General features: G+C 37.0%; 2 protein-coding genes across 2 annotated transcripts; one reads left to right on the top strand and one right to left on the bottom strand.

The window, feature by feature from the left end:
• Window positions 1-3,927: 3,927 nt before the first annotated feature.
• Window positions 3,928-10,470, bottom strand: LOC306897106 (putative E3 ubiquitin-protein ligase HERC3; the record flags this gene model as incomplete). Its single annotated transcript, XM_079461586.1, has 23 exons — window positions 3,928-4,657; window positions 4,830-4,929; window positions 5,009-5,192; window positions 5,322-5,380; window positions 5,653-5,716; window positions 6,218-6,381; window positions 6,519-6,662; window positions 6,827-6,976; window positions 7,228-7,296; window positions 7,379-7,453; window positions 7,539-7,696; window positions 7,801-7,987; window positions 8,073-8,178; window positions 8,280-8,339; window positions 8,425-8,522; window positions 8,607-8,677; window positions 8,765-8,892; window positions 9,045-9,175; window positions 9,286-9,377; window positions 9,452-9,688; window positions 9,871-9,947; window positions 10,051-10,162; window positions 10,260-10,470. 23 exons carry the CDS (start codon window positions 10,468-10,470, stop codon window positions 4,443-4,445), a joined length of 2,892 nt encoding a protein of 963 aa, XP_079317712.1. The 3' UTR covers window positions 3,928-4,442.
• Window positions 10,471-11,298: 828 nt separating this feature from the next.
• ppm1kb (protein phosphatase, Mg2+/Mn2+ dependent 1Kb) lies at window positions 11,299-18,641 on the top strand. The gene is made up of 7 exons (XM_079461437.1): window positions 11,299-11,503; window positions 12,231-12,803; window positions 13,731-13,831; window positions 16,180-16,345; window positions 16,434-16,578; window positions 16,675-16,809; window positions 16,990-18,641. The coding sequence occupies exons 2-7, from the start codon at window positions 12,364-12,366 to the stop codon at window positions 17,119-17,121; spliced, it is 1,119 nt and encodes a 372-aa protein (XP_079317563.1). The 5' UTR covers window positions 11,299-11,503; window positions 12,231-12,363; the 3' UTR covers window positions 17,122-18,641.
• The last annotated feature ends 402 nt before the right edge of the window (window positions 18,642-19,043 follow it).

The following is a 19,043-nucleotide window of genomic DNA, read 5'->3' as shown; positions in this document are numbered from 1 at the left end:
CACGTGCGTAAAACAAAACTAGTTTCTCATAAAGTACGTTTCGCAAACATACAACCGCGCACAAAACTTTCGAAAAGTTAAAATGTACACGTTTGTATTGTTATGCGAATGTACAAATCGTCACACACGTGTGAATCGCCTTGGACGTGTGTGTGTTTTTTTTTAGACTCTCCTGGCAACGCAACCCCCACCACTTGGGTTGTCGTACTCTTTAGCCAATCAGATTCAAGCTTACCATTCAACCAATCACAACCCACTGAGGGTGCAGGACTCGAGGAAAACGGCTCTGCGCAACTTTAGTGCAGTTTGGCTCAAATACAACGGAAATGACGCATCACCCTCACCGCACGTTAATCACATTACGATCTGTTCCACGCTTGCGCAGCTTCGTGGGTACAATTTCTTATATTTTTTACTTTTAAATAAAATACAATACTCAATTTACTTCGCTGCTGTCCACCTGTTCTCATTTCACTGTGTTCTGTCAAGTCAGTTTGAAATACTTTACTGTTTCCCCTGACTTTGTAGTTCTTTCTTCATGTAAATGAATATGGTCTAGTTAGACATACGTGTTATGTTCCTTATTCGCTTCTGTAAACGCCATTGAAGGTATATTAGCCTATATAGACCCATACTAATAAATTACTACATTTGAAGTTAACTAGTATTATCAGATTTTAATAAAAACGAAACAAAGCGTCTTTGACAATACTACTGACCTCAGAGATAGAAACACGGTAAGGTAAATAGACATGCCATACAGCAATGAATCGCAAAATGGGAGGAAACTGAAGATTTGCAGTCGATAAAAACACTTTACTCCACATGTAACCAAAATCATCTATGTTCATGTAACAACTCTATTATTTTGGATTGGCAACTACATAAACTGTCAAGTAGTGAACTATGCTACTCTAAGAATTTAACTGGTTGAGGTGGCCAAGTATGAACCAGATTCCGGTCAGAGAATCAAGAGTGAAGGAAGACATAATGCAAATATGCACAGTACAAATGTATAACCTACATCTCCACCTGAACCCTAATACAATGAACACCACATATAATAATATTTGGGGTAATATATTATCACAAGTAGTAATGTGCAAACCCGTTTGTAGCAGCTACATGTAGCGTTAGCTTAGAAACATCGCGGCAATCACGTCCGCAAATAACCGCTAAAGCGGAACAATACAAACAATGTAAACATTCGAAACAGCAATAGCATACATAATACTGATTTCAACATTGTGCAAATAAATGGACACATTACGGAAAAGGAGCAGCAACATGAACAAAGGATGAAACCTTTACTGATAGGTTACACTAATACTGGTCCGTCTGGGAAACACTAAAAACACTTTAGTTCCTAAGGCAGGCTTTCTGACATAAACACATATCGTAACGGTAACGTAAGCAACATTTAAAAACATAAAAACAGACTCGCTGTGAACGGTTAAACTATGTAACGTTAGCCTACAAAACAAAATATGTGCCGCCTGCACCAAAGCTGCGCAGAGCCGTTTTCCTTGAGTCCTGCGCCCTCAGCGGGTTGTGATTGGTTGAATGGTAAGCTTGAATCTGATTGGCTAAAGAGTACGACAACCCAAGTGGTGGGGGTTGCGTTGCCAGGAGAGTCTCAAAAAACACACACACACGTCCAAGGCGATTCACACGTGTGTGACGATTTGTACATTCGCATAACAATACAAACATGTACATTTTAACTTTTCGAAAGTTTTGTGCGCAGTTGTATGTTTGCGAAACGTACTTTATGAGAAACTGGTTTTGTTTTACGCACGTGAATTGCTTTTCGTAAATGTAAATATATACTATGTGCACGTAAATTAGGTTTTATGCATGCGAAACTGTTTACGCATGTGTGTGTCTTGTTTTACGCATGAATAATTAATGAGACTAAAATCGCTCCATAGTTTATTAATATAACTGAATTGTGGAGAAACATATGTTTGGTGCTTCAGATAACTTAAGCATCTAAATACAGAGAATGAATGATTGCCTTTAACTTTTTTACTAGAAACAATAGTTGCTTAATGGGTATTTTGGTATGATCCAAATGTTAAACTGGCAAAGTGTATGGCAAAGTTTGAAAGTTTTCTCATCTGTATATGCCAATGACTCTGCTATAGTGAGGCCATATAAGTGTATTGGTTTGATTTTGGTGATTATTGCTGTTTGGAATCTGAAATTAATTTTGACTTCTTTTCTCTGTGGTGTAGTGTGAGTGTGCACTTATTGGCGGAGTATTCGCTATGTAATATAACTGGGGGACCCTGTGGTCTGTAGATGTACTATTGTTATGTTTCTCATTTTGTGGTTTATTCAGTTTATTTGCCAATTCCATTTATCCGTTAGTCAATTATGATTATTGTTGAATAAATATTATGTGCAGAGATCCAGACTGTGGCTGGTGCTCGGTGTTCAGTCCTCTTCATCTCTATTGAGATGTTGGGGTTACAAATGGCGTAGTCGGCAGGGTCTTTTGTCTTGGACAGCACTGCAGTGTGTTTCTCTGAAATGTTTTTTTTACCCTTTGTGTATGTAGCCGCTCTGTGTCGGTATTAAATAGGTAATTGTTTAAGTTAATGGCAATTGTGCAAGACTAAACACCGGAGCTATGGAGCAGGAGTTACAGGAACAGATACATCTTCTGCAGGCTACAAACGAACAATTAATGAAAGAATGAACGGAATCCAGCCATGACTCCATCTGTATCCAATCCTAATGCTCTGCCAGCTATGTCTATGTCCAGTGATGTACATTCCTCAAGAACGGAAGTATTGACGGTTTTTCTGAGACTCGGACTCTAATTTGGGCATTGAGGACTAGATTGAAGAGGCTGAGGCCTGCATTGGAGATGGGAGTTAGACTGTAAGAGAAAGGGTCACTTCTTCTTGATCATTTGGGTGGGGAAGCCAGAATGGAGATTAAACTCCGACCAGCAGCTGAACAAGAAACCCCAGAATTTATATTGAAGGTGTTAAGTAGTAAGTATGGTAACAAAAACAAAGAGAGGGTGAATCCCTTATTGAGTTTCCTCAAGCACTGATGTCCTTGATGGATTCTATTCTTGCAAGTTGTCCAGAGGGTGTACCAAATTCTGACGAGTACTTCGTGATCAGTTTGTGGAACATGTAAATGATGTTGGGCTTAAGCGTGAATTTAAACGTTTGGTAAGACAAACCCCACATTTACTTTGCTTGATGTTCGAAGTGAAGCTATAAAATGGAATGAGGAAGTCAAGAGGCAAGTTACTCCCTCCGCTGCTCAATTATGGTGTAATGTTGCTCATGGTAGAATAACATAATCCCCAATGCTGTTGAAATCAAGGAGCTCAATTGTTCAATGCACTGAAGGTCAAGGGTCAGTTTGTTGCTGCTCCTGTTACTTGAGTTACCCCGCTTTCTCGGGTGTGACATAGCTCGCAAACCCAGAGTTTTCTCTCATTTCAGGATTAATAGACGCCGAATTTTCACTAAACCCCCTTTCTGAAACAGGCCCCTGTTGTTTTACCCCTCATAGATTTGTTTTCCTGTAACTCGCGTCTTGGTTTATATTATAAACATGTAATGTATATTACTGTATATCATTTTTAAATTATACAAAATGAATAATGTTTACAAAAAATGTTGATGCCTTTATGCATTGTCACATAACGCAGTGCTGCATGTTGCACTAGTCAATTATTTCCTGTGATAAAGAATAATTGCAATAACAGAACTGTGATAATTGCTGTGATAAAGAATTACAGTATAAAAATAGCTACTGTGATTTTCATTTCAAGTCAGCTTACCATGGAATGTATTACAGCAACTTACTTGCCAATTTCTGCCAGCAAATTGTGATTTCTCTCAAAATTTAAGTAAATTGAAACCAATTCGAAACCAGAACTGACACAAAGAGACGAGTGTCTTCCCCACATGTGAAGTATTTTATTTGTCTCTACTTATGCTCGGATTTATGACTTCCCACCTCAACATGGAAAGAATTTCGATATTTTATGTTAGTAAATCTTTGATAACATGAATGATTTAATGTTACTAGTTCCTTTAATGCTATTAAATCCCACTGCTATTAAAAAAATTATATAACCCCTAGGCTATAGTCTTATTCTAAATCCGAAGCGTCTGAAATGCACAATTAACGTCACATTTGGATAATATAAGAACAGAACAGAATAACCCACATCGTGTTATTATGTTAAAACAAATATTTCCATTGATATGGGCATTATTCTCATATAAAGTAAAGTAAAGTGATTGGTTGATACGTATATAGTACAGAACAGTATTTCTTCAAATCCTGCAACCTAAAGTAATCTATGTTGCACACATCTCATTGCATATATTTAACTTTTATATAAATATTATATATTTAAGCACATGAAAGTCATCTTGAACAATGTATATTCTGGAGAGGGAATTTCATTCCCGTCCAAAAACGTCACAAAAGCTGATAGCATGTATTAGCTTGTTATGGAGTGTGTCTATGTCACTGTATTTGGGAAGATATAATGTGCCAAAACATGTCTGAGATTCTGGGAAACGATCATCTGAATCAGGAATGTTCAACTGCACAATCCTCAGGTTCACCTTTGAGAGACCTCCAGCAGGCACACGGTCCGTTCCATACATGAAAACTGAGCAAAAATGTATAGCATGAGGATACTAGTTATCCAAAATAAAATAGAGTGTATTACATACATAACAGAAATTCAGATTTCCTACTGCTCATTGAGAATAAATTGTTTTAATCTCTTTACTATAATATCTGAAGACAAATGTACCATCAGCCACAAACATATAACTTACAAAGAAATTTCTTTCTCTGCTCTTCAGAAAACTTGAAGAAAACAATCCAGAAATTCTGGATCAGCTCATCACAGGGAGAACAGTGTTCATATGTAGCACCCTAAATTAGTAAAATAAAGGACACTAAAATTACTCACATTTATAAATAATGGTATATGCAACTTTCTGTAAATGTTTACCTTCTGAAGATCTTCCCATTTGTATACAGGAGAACCATAAAGAACTTCTCTGAGTTCTTCAGGGTGAAACATTTCCCAAGCGTTGATGGGACAGCCTTCAGAAAAACCTGCAGAGAACTGCTCGAACTGATTCTTTACAGACTTGTTGAAGATGAAGTCCACATACAAATCCACAAACTTCTGTCTGTACAAACATGGAAGATACAACTTGATGTTTTTATTAACAAATAAACGAAACATGCTTTGTGATATTATCTGCAACACAAATGGCATCTACAGCCGATTAAATGTGTTAACATGGAAGCTACTATACCTGTTAAATTTGGTCACTGGAGTTTGAGCTCCATTTGGAATGAGCTCTTGTTTTTTGTACTAATGGTAAAAGCAAAAAGGCATAGGAATAAGTACATATACATATACATATCCTGGAAAATAAACTTGCACTGTGGTTATCAAATCATAGTGCAGGTCCTTAATAATTGAAAACTGGAAAGCTTCATTCCAATGATCTTAAAAGCATGTGGTAGTAGTAGTAAAATAGTAAAACAGAATTCGTTTTAATAAAACGTTTACGTAAGTGAGGTGCAACAAAAGTATAAGAACATGTTACTTTACTGTAAAACAAACAAGAGGGATCGTTTTACCATGAAATCCACGGAGAGCTCATCCACACAGTCTTCATCTTCTGCCAGAAGATTCTGCAAATTTCTAATATAAGATATGAGAAATATGTGCTACAGCAGTTCTCATTTTAACCCTGTGAAATGGGTCATCTCGGCGGAAAGATTTCACAATATTATCACAATATCTACTGTATATCGAGCTATAATTAAAACAATAATAATACATTGATCTTTAATTTAGATTTGTAGAGGCGCAGTGAGAGAAAATTTTAAACAGGTGCTGAATTTATTTATAATATTATCATGTTGTATCTTACAGTTTGTCACTAAACTGACGCTACTCGACAAGATAAAAGACAATAGAACACATTAGAACCCATTCATATTAAAATAAATATCCACACTGGATGCGGTGCGACGTGACAAACCCATTAAGAACTAGCCGTTGCCGTGTCGCGTCAAGCCTGTGTGTCAGCGACCGCAGTGCTTCGAAACGTAGTAGAGTAAGTGAGCCGCTATGCCGCTAAATTTCATACAATGGACCTTTAAAATAGGTTATAATTCATGCTTCGATATTAATTCATACCTAGCCTCCACTGGACTCAGTTCCTCTAAATCTTGCAGAGTGGGACTCAGGCAGAGCAGCTTTTTGAACAATGCCAGTGGGAAATTGATGTTTGTGAAATGATAGTTATAAAGTGCCATTCCACAGACAACCCCAAGATAGTAAAAATCAGTGATATCAGCAATCTGAAATTAAAAGGGAAATCAAGTATTGACCTGAATGGAAATAAACATGCAAAAGTGTGTTTAACTCACAGTTTAACTTTACTTTTCATGAACAACCGAGTGATCAATGCTATTGTGAATGTGAAAGGAATACGAACATTAGGATTGAACCAAACCAGCTGTGAATCCTCGAAGACTTGCAGCGGCTTATTCTGCCATGTGATAAAAGCCTCTGAAAGGAGAGAGAGGAACTCAGTAGATAAGCCTCGGAAATCTACCCCCTTCTCCCCTATAAACTTCACCTGTACAGAAGACATATGGTTTAAAACACTGAAAGAAATCAGAATACAATGCCTTAAGTATAATGCCTTGCCCTTGTCATAAATCTCAATTGTCAACTATTCGGTTTCAGTTAGCTACAAGTTAGTTAGCACATGCATTTATTGGATGTTACAAGTATACAAACCATCATTGGTTGTGAATATTTGTGGATGCCTTTCTTGAGATATTTTATTGTGTCTTTTAACAATGATTTTCTGTTTACGTGCAGCATGTTCACAGGGTCAGGCGTTCCAGGTAAGACTGCATCTGCCTGTTGGTGTTTAATCTGTAAATTCTTAGAAAGTAAAAATGGTGTTAGCCCTGATAGGATCAAAATAAAAAAATTACAAGAATTTAAATAAATTGATTCAAATAATTTGTTTATTAACTTCAATTAGTATCATAAGTTAGTATTAGTATCATACTTATTAGATGTACGAAGCAATTTTGACAGTGTAATATTTTCTTGTTTGCCAATACATGGTCTAAAGATCTAATGGCACAGTGGTTACACCCTTCAGAAGTGAAATGCAAAGAACAACTTACAATAAACAATTTCTTTTTAGTTGCAGTATCAGCCACAAAACGGTAAGGCACAAACTTTTCAATTTTACTCTGAAATATGAAAAAAAGAAACCTTGAAAGAAGGCAGAATAATAGCTGAGATTAACTACATGTGTGCCAACAATGATCTTACACTCCCAAGCAGGTTGGCAACTTCAGTGATGCAAAACTGACTTTCCATTAGTGCACATTTTCTTCGCCTGTTAACCTGCATCAGCAAAGAAGAAATAGAGCATCCTGTACTTTTCATCAACATGCCTGTTTGGAGATACAAAAAATACCAAATTGTTTACCAAAAATAACCGCTTCAAAACAGAAAGCATGGTGGTCAATGATTCCCAGTGGTCACAAGGTTGTGTTGTCATTTGTGTTATGAGTCTCGTAGATTCCGTGTGGAAGATTTTTACAAGCGTTCTGAAGTATGGAAATGGCATTCTAGTCCAGAGGCTTTCTGTTGAGATTTAAATATAAATTAAACAGTTGTGCTTTTTCTCATTAGGATTACATTGTTTTTGTACAAATAACTTGAATGCACACTTAAAATTGGGGTTTTACCCAGTGCAGCACATGGACCCAGTCTTTCAATGGCATCAGCAAAATCTACAGACATCGGCGTTTTTGGATGTTTTTTCTGTAGGACTCGGATGAGTTCAGGCAGAATAAGATATACTCGGAGAGCTTCTACTTCGGCCCGACAGATGCTCAGAGATTGAAGCAGTTCTCTCTCCACAGTGTGCTGTACCTGAAGAAGTGTCACTCATTTATTTTTAGAAATGTACAACTTTTAATGAGAATAAAAATGACTGGGCATTTAAAAATATGTTTACCTCTAACAGGACTTGAGACTTTGTAGCAATTTTCTCAAAAGCAAGACGAGCTAAGGAAAGATCCAGACCAGAATATTCCACTGACGTCAGATAATGTTTGTCACGACTGACGATCCATACAAACCAAATTAGAAAGAAACAGAATGGAAATAGTCTATGAATCATTACTTAATATTAATATTAATCTCCTTACAAAAAAAGATGTACCTTTTATCAATAAAACTCCCATTTACACACGATGGCGAGGAAAATTTTCTCCTGATTTCCCTAAAAAGCCATTTATGTACTTGTTATTAACATGAAAGCTGATGTATAAAGTCTCCAATAGTTTATAACGTGATGACACGTCCACCTTTTGCATGCATTTGTGTCACATTCTTTCAGCCACCTGTCAATCATTTGGTCATCTATTGTTGTACATACATGCGATATCATACTTGTTTCATGGCTCTAGGTAGATAGAGACATGAGGTGTGAAATTGTGCAAGCAAAGAAGTAAAAACATGAATTTTTGCTGTATACTTGCTGCTTTACCTGATAGACTTGAGCAATTGAAGTGTTTCCAGCAGCTAGAACTCTCTTCACTTTTAAAGAAGGGCGGTGGTCTGAAAAACAGAGCACACAAAAAATAGTGGATATGAAACAACAAAATAAATGCGTCCTATTATTATTATTGGTTTTTGGTTTTCTACCTGATGGCAGATGAACAGGTAAAGGCACGGCTTGGTTAACCATTGTTCCATTCCCCAGTTGCCCTTGCTCTCCACATCCAATTGAGTAGATCATATTGAATGACTCTGACAATGCTAGAGTGTGATGCCTTTAAAGAAATAACATGAAGCGACTTATTATTTCTTCTTCAACACCCATAACCATTTTTAATGAGAAAAACATCACTGCTGAAATAGCTTATACCGCTCTTAAAAAACGTTATATATGAAATGAAAATGTAAATAGTGATTTGATACCCACCCTCCACAGGCAATCTGAGACACCTTTGCTCCCATGAGTTCAGTGACCAGTCGAGGGTGATACTCGTTCCTTAGTGAACCGTGTCCAAGCTGCCCACAACTGCCAGATCCAAATGTGAACACATATCCACCCTAAAATAAGGTGTATTAATAATCAGTGTGTACAAATGTATTCAATACTGAGAAATAGAATGAATTATTGAACAAAATACACATTTAGGTGTCAATTTTACACATCCAACCTTTGTCAGAATAGCAGTATGCTCTTCCCCACATGAGATAAAGATTGTTTTCTTCATATTCAAACTCCTGACACAAGTCGGAGTGTGTCTACCTGTGACAACATCAACATCATCAGTATATTTTTAAGTCAAATACATTTGAAACAAGACAACAATAAATAAGTACTAGTCGTGTTCCCCAGGCCAAGCTGTCCAGCGTTGTTCTTCCCCCAGCCGAACACTGCTCCAGAAAGAGAAAGAGCAAAGCTGTGGTCTCCCCCAGCCGTGATTTGAACTACTGGAATACCATTTAGAGATTTGAGTGGTTGTGGGGACTGGATGCATTCTTCCTTCTCCAAGAGAGAGGATTTCTCTAAACCCAGCTGACCATGGCTGTTTACCCCCCACACCAACAACTGACCATCTGAAAGAGAAAGAGGTCAAGTGCATGCCAACTGGTAAATTAATTCAGGTCATAATCTTATAAGGTATGTATAAACAAACAAATAATAAACAGACAAATAAAATAATCATTATGAAAATAAGAACTTTCTCATAGTTCTTACATTTAAAAAAAGCACTATGAGAGAAAGTAAAAAAGAATACCGCGGATCATTGCAATGGAATGTTGGTTTCCACATGCCACCTGTGTAACCTGTCTGTCACAGAGAACTTTGAAGAGCCTAAAATAATATTTGTATATTGATTTAAATATAGACAATATAAAAATGCATGAGTCATTTTAATTCAAATAATTCAAATGTGAGTTTTTTTACACCGACGCACCTGCAGGATTTCCATGTCTCCATAAAAAGAATCTCTCCGTCAGATTTGCGCAGGACAGCACAAGCCGTTCCACTCTTTATCAGTTTAATATGGTCTTTCTTTAAGTTAAAGTCTTAAGAAAAGCGCAGGTTTTTATTAGATAAACTTAAATAGACAGTAAATATATAGTGAAAACACACATACACACTTGTAGGGATAAGCTCAATTACTTTGCATTACAGCGTCATTTCCCAGTCCATCGCCATACTGAAGGACCGAGACGTTTCCATTCTCGCCGATGAATCCGAGACATCTTCCTATTGGTTTACCTTGAATAGTTGACTTTGGATACGAGATCTTTATCACAGAATGATTTTGTGTTGTCTTATCCACGGCCACATCATCAACTCCCTCACCATTAGTCCCCCAGTGGTAGAACATCTCTACCTACGTTTGAAGCCAAGTCATTGATGCCAGTTTTCTTCCGGGAATTGTTACTTCCCTTATTTACTGACAACAGGTGTCATAATTTCAAGCACAATAGCAACTTAAGATAGAAACGAAAGTAAAACTGCATTGTTATTTATAAACAGTATACCATAAATATACAATATTAATATGTTGTAAATGTATAAGTTATTTCTAATGCAAATGAATGATGAATGTGTGCAGGCATATTAGTTATTAAGTTATCGGTGCGATAATTTGATATCTTTGACGACATTTGAATGTATAGGCCTACTACTCGTTTCGTTTTTGCATTTGTTGTTAAAAATCATATTGTTATATATCATTATTTACTGACAACAGGTGTCATAATTTCAAGCACAAATATACAACATTTACAACATAATTTCAATAGGTCACTTTCACTTTCAATCGCAACTTAAGCTAGAAACGAAAGTAAAAATGCATTGTTATTTATAAACAGTATACCATAAATAAACATTAATAACATGTTGTAAATGTATAAGTTATTTCTAATGGAAATTGATGGGGAATGTACAGGCATATAAATTAATTAAGTTATCGGTGCGATAATTTGATATCTTTGACGACATTTTAATTTATACTACTATTTCGTATTTGCATTTGATGTTAAAAATCATATTGTTATATATCAATATTTTCCAATTCACTTCCTAATTATGGGTACGATTAGGTTGAGAAATGTTTAGGCTGAAAACCCGGTTTGCATTTGTGTTCTCGAGTGGAGAAGAGAAGCTCCGTGTTTCGATTCAATCATTGGCTTAAATCACTGTCAATCACAGAGGTGTGCCCAATCAGTGAACGGGGAACCGAGAGTTCTGATTGGATCACGGTTTTGGTATTTTCCTGTAGAGGTGGTCGTTAGCGTTTTACTGCCGCTCAAATGAATCGCCTGTAAAATTACTGACGGTTTAAAATTGCATTTTATTAATCCGCTATTTTTAACACCAAACGGACAACGAATGTCGCTAACATAAAAGTAAAGGTATGTATCAAATGTAAAGGTCAAGCTAATGTGCTTTGTTGTTGCGGGTAATCGTGTTTGCTAGCAGCGCGAGAGCGAAGGACACAACTTGATGGTTAATCTTCATCTTTCCATATGTTTACTACCAATTTAAATCTATAAATGCCTTAATGTTGTGATCACCGTCTGTTTTAGCCATTGTGTGTTATGGGGGATGTTCAAAATAGTTTACAACAAGCGGTTTGAATATACTGCTAGCATGCACTTACGTAAGCGGAGTGTTGCGTCATGTTTTCACCCATCTGTTGATACGTGACTTTATTCTTTGAGTTATTCTTCTTTAGAAAGCATCTAAATATAATACATCTCCGTGTATTATGTGTGAATTTTTGTCAGATATCTAGTGTGAATTAAGTAGGGGGTGGGCACGTAATTTATATATGTAATGAAGTTAGTGGGAGGGGCAGTAAACACACTATAGCCTTCATACAAACGTGCATTGAAATCGAATTATCTTCCAACCTAGCATTTGTAGGCCTGCTTTATGCTTCTGTCTGCAATGTTAATGAATGATGAAAGGTGAAGTGAACTCTCTGTTTAGTGTTTAAACAACTAGTTAGCTTGGTTTTGACACGTAAACAAAGGTACGTGTTTACGTCACACATTGGGCACATTACGTTCTGTACATCAAGGGAATAACAATCCTCAGGGTGGATTACTCATTTGTTACTGTCCTTTTGCTTTTCAGAGACTCAAGATTACTTCCACGAAGTCCCACTAAGAACTGCGTTCTATGCTGAGTTTTGCCTTGGGCAGGGACGTTTAAAGGACATTCCTGACTGTTTTTCCTCTTCTATTTTTGGACCACCCAGCTGCTGAGCATGTCAGTGGCCCTTCTCCTGCGATCGGCCACGCTCAGCAGGTCTCGAGTCTGCTGCAGGGCTGCCCTCGGTCCGACGAGCGCTCACCAGGGAGACCCGAGGCGGTCTCTACACAGTCCATCATCGGTCCGATACAGCAACTCTCGCTTTGATCCGGACAGCAGTGGCCGTCCGACAACCTGGGACTCGTTTGGGATCTGGGACAACCGCATCGACACGCCCATTTTACTTCCGTCGAGCATCCGCTACGGAAAACCCATTCCCAAAGTCAGCCTGTCCAAGGTGGGCTGCGCCTCCCTGATCGGCCAGAGGAAGGAGAATGAAGACCGATACCAGCTGTCTCATATGACAGACAATATCATATACTTTGCAGTGTTCGACGGGCATGGAGGGGCAGAGGCTGCCGAATTTTGCAACAAGCACATGGAGCAGCATATTAAGTAAGGTTCAGTCTTTAGCGATATTTGACAGTTCACCAAAATCTTTATATGACCACAAACACCTTTCCCTGATGGTGGTCACGTAGACCTCTGTGATGACGCAACACAAACAGCATTTTTACAGTAACAAGGCTAATCTTAGAATTCTTTAATGAGATAATGTTCTGCACCTTTAAACCTATTTAAATTATTATGCATTTAGGAGTACATGTAGAGTTAATACATTTGAGAGAGGTGGCACTGGTAATACAAAGTTATTGGTAGCACCAGCCCATTAAAAACAATCACTTAAATTCTAATGTGTTTAATACATTAATAAATCAATTAGAAATTAATACAAATATTGTTAATGAATAATTTTCTTTGTATATGTAAACTGTCTTTCAACACTTTTCCATATTTAAAGCACATCCTTCTTCTACGTACTTTTTTCCTTTATTTATTGTGAACAACTTGTATCGAAGAACACAAATCCTTTAATACCAGGGAGTGTTTTTGGACCCGTCCTTTGTTGTTTGATGAACATTATAAACCGAGATCTTTTTATGCTGCTGCCCTTTTAAGAACTCACGTACAATACTGTAACACAGGGGTCCCCAAACTTTCAGCCTGACTCTCTTTGGCGAATTGTTTTGTGCTTATGTTAAACAATCTGCGATGCTTAAAGGCTTCTAGTGATTATTCTTCATGAAAGCTTTTTTCTATTGCGACTTATAAATAGGATTTAACGTGATGTATAAAGTTAAACATGCTTTGCAGTTTCGCCATAATTTCTGCGCATTCAATTTATAACAGGCAAAACAATTTTAAACTGGTCGCACAGGCTGTTAAAATTGTCGCAAAATGCGATCATTTAGTCGCAGACTAGATACCTGTGTATAAAAGACATAACCAACTGCTTCTAATGAATTTGATTATTGTTTTTAGAAAAATTGCAGAAGAAGAGGATAACTTGGAGTTAGTTTTAACCAAAGCTTTTCTTGAGGTGGAAAAAGCTTTAGCACGGCACCTTCACTTCAGTGCAGATGGTAGGTTCTATTGCATTCATATGGTTTTTGAAAGCATGCCTGCGACTTAAAAAAACAATGTAATATATAATATTTTCAGTGTCTCAGTTGTAGTGTGAGAAGTCTCATTTGCTTCATAAGTTTTGCATTAATGCTTTAGTATACAGAGAACAAAGCCAAGGAAATGTTTGTGAACTGAAAACTGAAGTTATACTGTTGTCATAAAATGATGCCCTATAGAGAACAACGTTTATTTTCTTTTGGTGATGTTCACCAACATTTCATTGGCTTTGTAAATTGCGTCATTTTAAATTGGATAGCTCCTGCAAGTATATATTAGGGGTGGTGACATTTTTATTCTTGATTCTGATTCACTAAAATGTTTATTAAACACAATTAAATCACAGTAGTTGCCAACTTTGAAAAATTCAGATATTTCATTAAAGATGTACAGGGCTTGGATTGTAAAAAAAAAGCTTTGAGAAGAATTGAAGTCACCATGAAACGGAAGTTGCGATTGACTTCTTTCCCATATCGTGACGTATATCCGAGTGAATCGGCTTCTGAAATTAGAAAAAAAATCCTTTATTTTGCCCTTCCCTTTGTTAATTTTTTTGTTGTAAGTTGGGCCTGGAGGGGAGGGCTAAAAATGCCTGACTATTTTCTAGTCTTACCTCTTTTTTTGTTGCTTATGTGGTGAAGAGTTGTTGTTGAGTGGGGGAGAGGAGCTTAATGTTTTTGATGAAAGATTACAAGTGCAAATGAGTAAAAAATTATAATGGTGTGCACGGATAAATAATTTATTATAATCACTGCAAAACTCTGTAAAACACTTAGAATTGTCCTTTTCGATTTCATGGTGACTTTAAAGAAGGCTTTGCAAAAAACGACACCCAATAAATCTTATTGAGTTGAGAGAGCCAGAAGAAAATATTGTTACAAAATATTACTACAGAAGAGAACAAATATTATATATGAAATGATAATTGTATATATTAAAATTGTAGTCAGTGTATGCTTTATTTCCTTCTAGATTTTTTGTTTTTATATGCAGTTTTATATATATTTTAATAAATACACAATTACTCTACGTTTTAGTGTGTAGTGTTACTTTATTTTGTACTGTACTTTAACTCTAGCGCTTAAAGCAAATATTGTAAAAATGTGCGCCCTGTACCACTGTATATTTTTTTAATTGTGTTTACGCTAGTATTTGTGGCAATAAACACACGGCAGCTGTGAGATAAATTAAGCACCCAACGACTATGAGGCTAAACAAACCTTAAGAAAACATCCAGCCAATGTTGTCATAAACATTAGGCATTTAATGGAAAATGTAATAGAAATCTGCTGAGATGCTTCACTTATTTCTGTACATCACCACTATAAATCACCAAACATTCATGCTTCTATGCTGAAAATGAAGAACTATGATATGATATGAACAGTCCCACCCCTAGTATATATCATTCACACATTTTATACTGCCCTTTTTCATTTGTCTTGAATTTTGCTTTTGTAAGATTAATGTGTTTTGCTAAGGATAATAAATGCTGTTGTGACAGATTGACTAAGGTTATGATAGGAAAATTTAGTGTGGGGCCTTCTAGCGTGGCCTGCTGCGTGACATGTCCAATCTTGCCCTGTGTGTGCGTGTTATATCCACAACAGCCTCGGACCCAGCTAACCCCCTATAAGAGCTACAGGTCTGCGGTACCTTTATGGAGGCCGGAAGGCTAGATTGCTCCAGCGGGTCCTTGCGTGGACTTCTGGAAGGTTCCTCAACTTTCTCTCTCAATCTTTCTCTCGTTCTTTTTCTTATCCGTTGTTCCTCCTTCATTTGTTGGTTGCTGGAGAAACACGATTGGCTTGTTGTGTCCATTTGTATGAATTATATATATATATATATATATATATATATATATATATATATATATATATATATATATAACTAAAAACATGCTATTATAATTCTAAGTCGAAAAATTGGCTTTTCCTATAAAGATAATTGAATAATTATTTTGTACTTTTTTTTCTAGGCTAAGCGTCTCTTGTAATGTGTAACATTACAATATTTTAAGTAAAAACGCTGTGACATCTGCTTGCCTTGACTTCTGAATATATAATCTACTTTCAAAATTCCTTTGATGTTTCATAGTTATCAGGCGCTCGCATCCCTAAGCAAGTGCACATTTCATATATATTTGTACATAATTGCATATTGATGTTATGGTCAGTGTTTCAGCACAGGACAAAATACTATAGGGGTTGTAAATAACAATACATTTCTGTTTAAGCTGTTTTGTGTGATAAACTGTTAAAACATTGGAGACAATAACCACACTGCCTCCATCTCTGGTGTGTTACAGCCTCTCTGGTAAGCGCAGGCACCACGGCCACAGTGGCCCTGCTGAGAGACGGCATCGAGCTGGTGGTGGGCAGCGTGGGGGACAGCCGTGCCATGCTGTGCCGCAAAGGCAAGGCTCTCAAGCTCACTGTGGACCACACGCCTGAGAGAAAGGATGAAAAGGAGAGGTAAGCTTGGATTGGTTGGCGCTCCCTTGACACATTAAATTAAGCCAAGGGAGAACGATTTGTCAGATCGTGGTTTTTGTTTTGAAAGGATACGTAAAAGTGGAGGTTTTATTACGTGGAACAGTCTGGGTCAGCCACACGTCAACGGAAGGCTGGCCATGACGCGCAGCATCGGCGATTTCGACCTTAAAAGTACAGGAGTCATCGCTGAACCAGAAACCAAGAGGATTTTGGTGAGAGGAGCTGTTTTTTGGTTTGTTTAATTTTCTTTGATGTACCAAACTGCAAAATATCTAAATTTTATGTGTTGATGTACATATTTGTTTCAGTTACATCACGTGCACGACTCATTTCTGGCCCTCACTACCGACGGCATCAACTTCATCATGAACAGTCAAGAGATCTGTGATGTCATCAACCAGTGTCACGACCCTAAAGAGGCGGCACAGCGAATATCTGAGCAGGTTAGGTGACACAGCTACACAGCTCGTTTTGTAATGACTGTCTGTATATAGTAAACATATACATGTGTGTTGTTGGATTTTGTACATGTCTGCACTTTTTCAAAAGGATGCATCTCTTCCTCATTTGCATTTTATTAGACTATGTGAATTGTTATGTTGACACTGTTTTTTGTTCTTCAGGCTCTTCAGTATGGGTCGGAAGACAACAGCACTATCATTGTGGTGCCGTTCGGTGCGTGGGGCAAACACAAGAGTTCAGATGTCAGCTTCTCCTTCAGCCGTAGTTTCGTTTCCAGCGGCCGCTTTGCCTAAACGGGAAAAAAACAACAACCATAAGTGCAATATTTCGTTAATCCGTATGTTGAGGGACTCATCACAAAACTATAAAGGTTACAACTCAAGTGTGTGGTTTCGAAGTTTATATTATCTTAGTCACGTCAGTATGATGCTGAAAAACATTGTAGTAATGTTTAAAATGCAGGTGAGAAACGTCACAGATTTGCACATTCTCAGTTTTTCCTTCCAGCTTATTGCTTCAGTGTATAGCTTTTAGGTGCCAGTGATAACAGAGGTTACGTGGTTACCTCGGTTCGGCTTCTGTTCACAGACACAAAACGCTAGATAACTCTGATGTAAATGTGATGGTACTGTAAATTTAGTATGGTAAATAGTTTGCCTTGTTTCTCATTGTAGGATCCACTGTTGTTCTCTCTAATGGAATCTCAAAACAACTTTGTTTCATAAAAGGAATTTTAAGCACTTTGAAATCTTTTAAGGTTTTGTTATTATCTTAATGGGCGTCACTGCCTTTGTAGTTAAATGACACAAGCACATATCCGCAAAGGTTGACTGATCTTTGTACTTGTATATTGACTATGCATTTTCATTGGTCCATAATGAGTTAATGACATAATGTCGCTGTGTAACAGAAGCATGTACTTTAAAACCCTTTTGCACATTCCTTGTGCATGAACAGATCTTAATAACTGTCTCTAGTCTGTAGCATAAATATTTATCTTTAAGAAACAATTAGAAGCCAAATCTGCTGTTGCTTTTTGAGTATTTGCAACCCAACTTGAGGACCATTTCACAAACAGTCAATTTTTCTGTGCCTTTTCCATAACCGTCTATTTTATTTTATTCTCGTGTAGGTAGTTATAAAGGACTCTGGGATCGGAAGTCAAATTTTGAAAATGACTTTGCTAGACAAACCTCATCATGTTTGGTACAGTTTCTTTGGTACAGTATACCTACAATGCATAGAGAAAAGTACAGATGTTTTGTTTGTTATTTATATAATGTGAATAATGGACAGTTAACTTTGTGTACAATTTTATAGGAGCTATATATAAATATTTCTTTACTCGTACAGTCTTTGAGATGGAAAAAGTTTTTTGTTTTAATTTTACTAATGTGATTGCTGTAATGGCGGACATTCCGCGTTCAAGCGTAAATCTTTAATACACAATGTGATCATCTCTGATATCCTCTGACTTGTTTATATTTCTCGAGCCAAACACACATCACCTCAGCATCTCAATTTAGTTCTGCAAAAACCTGTTACTCTTTTCTTTTTTTATTTTTTTATTATTAACACTCATTCATTTAGTCTCATTTGAACCTTTTAACATGGTTTCTTTTGATGCAATGCTATACATGTACCGTTCCAGAGTTATTTTTTTCTCAATGTGTATTATGTACAGTGTTAACATGTGCATGGATCTTTACAAGAACTTTCTTGATCTGTAATTTGTATTCTCTGTGCTTTATTGACAAGCAGTTTCTTAAACTTCTAAAGTATGAATCATCTGTGAATAAAGTTTGGTCAGGAACACTTGGTTAAACGTGATTTATTTGGAACCAAACAACCAAATTATTGGACCCTAAAAACTGGGCAAAACGTACTTTTTGGATAATGTCATTATAGAATGCACGGAGTGAATGAACTGTAAAGAAATGTTGAGCCTTATGCCTGAAAATCCCTCCCTCAGCTCCATGTAAGATCTCAACACCACAGATGAATCACAGACTAGCTTTCCTCGTCTAGAGATCAGACACCTCAGGACGTCCAGACATTACTGCAAAAGGATCTAAGAGGGTAAGCACCTTACTCTTTATGTCCTTACTAAAGTTATTTACTCATTGGATTATTTAGGGCATTGGGTATGGTGATATGCAAGTTTTCTAAAGGGAAGGGACGGGTGCTGTGGCACCACCATACTTCAGTATGTATG

The sequence above is a fragment of the Barbatula barbatula genome, assembly GCF_947034865.1.
Source record: "Barbatula barbatula genome assembly, chromosome: 8".
NCBI classification, from domain to species: Eukaryota; Metazoa; Chordata; class Actinopteri; order Cypriniformes; family Nemacheilidae; genus Barbatula; species Barbatula barbatula.
This window is presented reverse-complemented; position numbering and strand designations above follow the sequence as displayed.

Bases quoted from the DNA above. Each gene is read 5' to 3' on its own strand.
- ppm1kb (XM_079461437.1), top strand. From the start codon at position 12,364: ATGTCAGTGGCCCTTCTCCTGCGATCGGCCACGCTCAGCAGGTCTCGA. The intron at 13,832-16,179 runs GTAGGTTCTATT...GGTGTGTTACAG, and splicing joins CCTTCACTTCAGTGCAGATG to CCTCTCTGGTAAGCGCAGGC. The intron at 16,346-16,433 runs GTAAGCTTGGAT...TTGTTTTGAAAG, and splicing joins AGAAAGGATGAAAAGGAGAG to GATACGTAAAAGTGGAGGTT.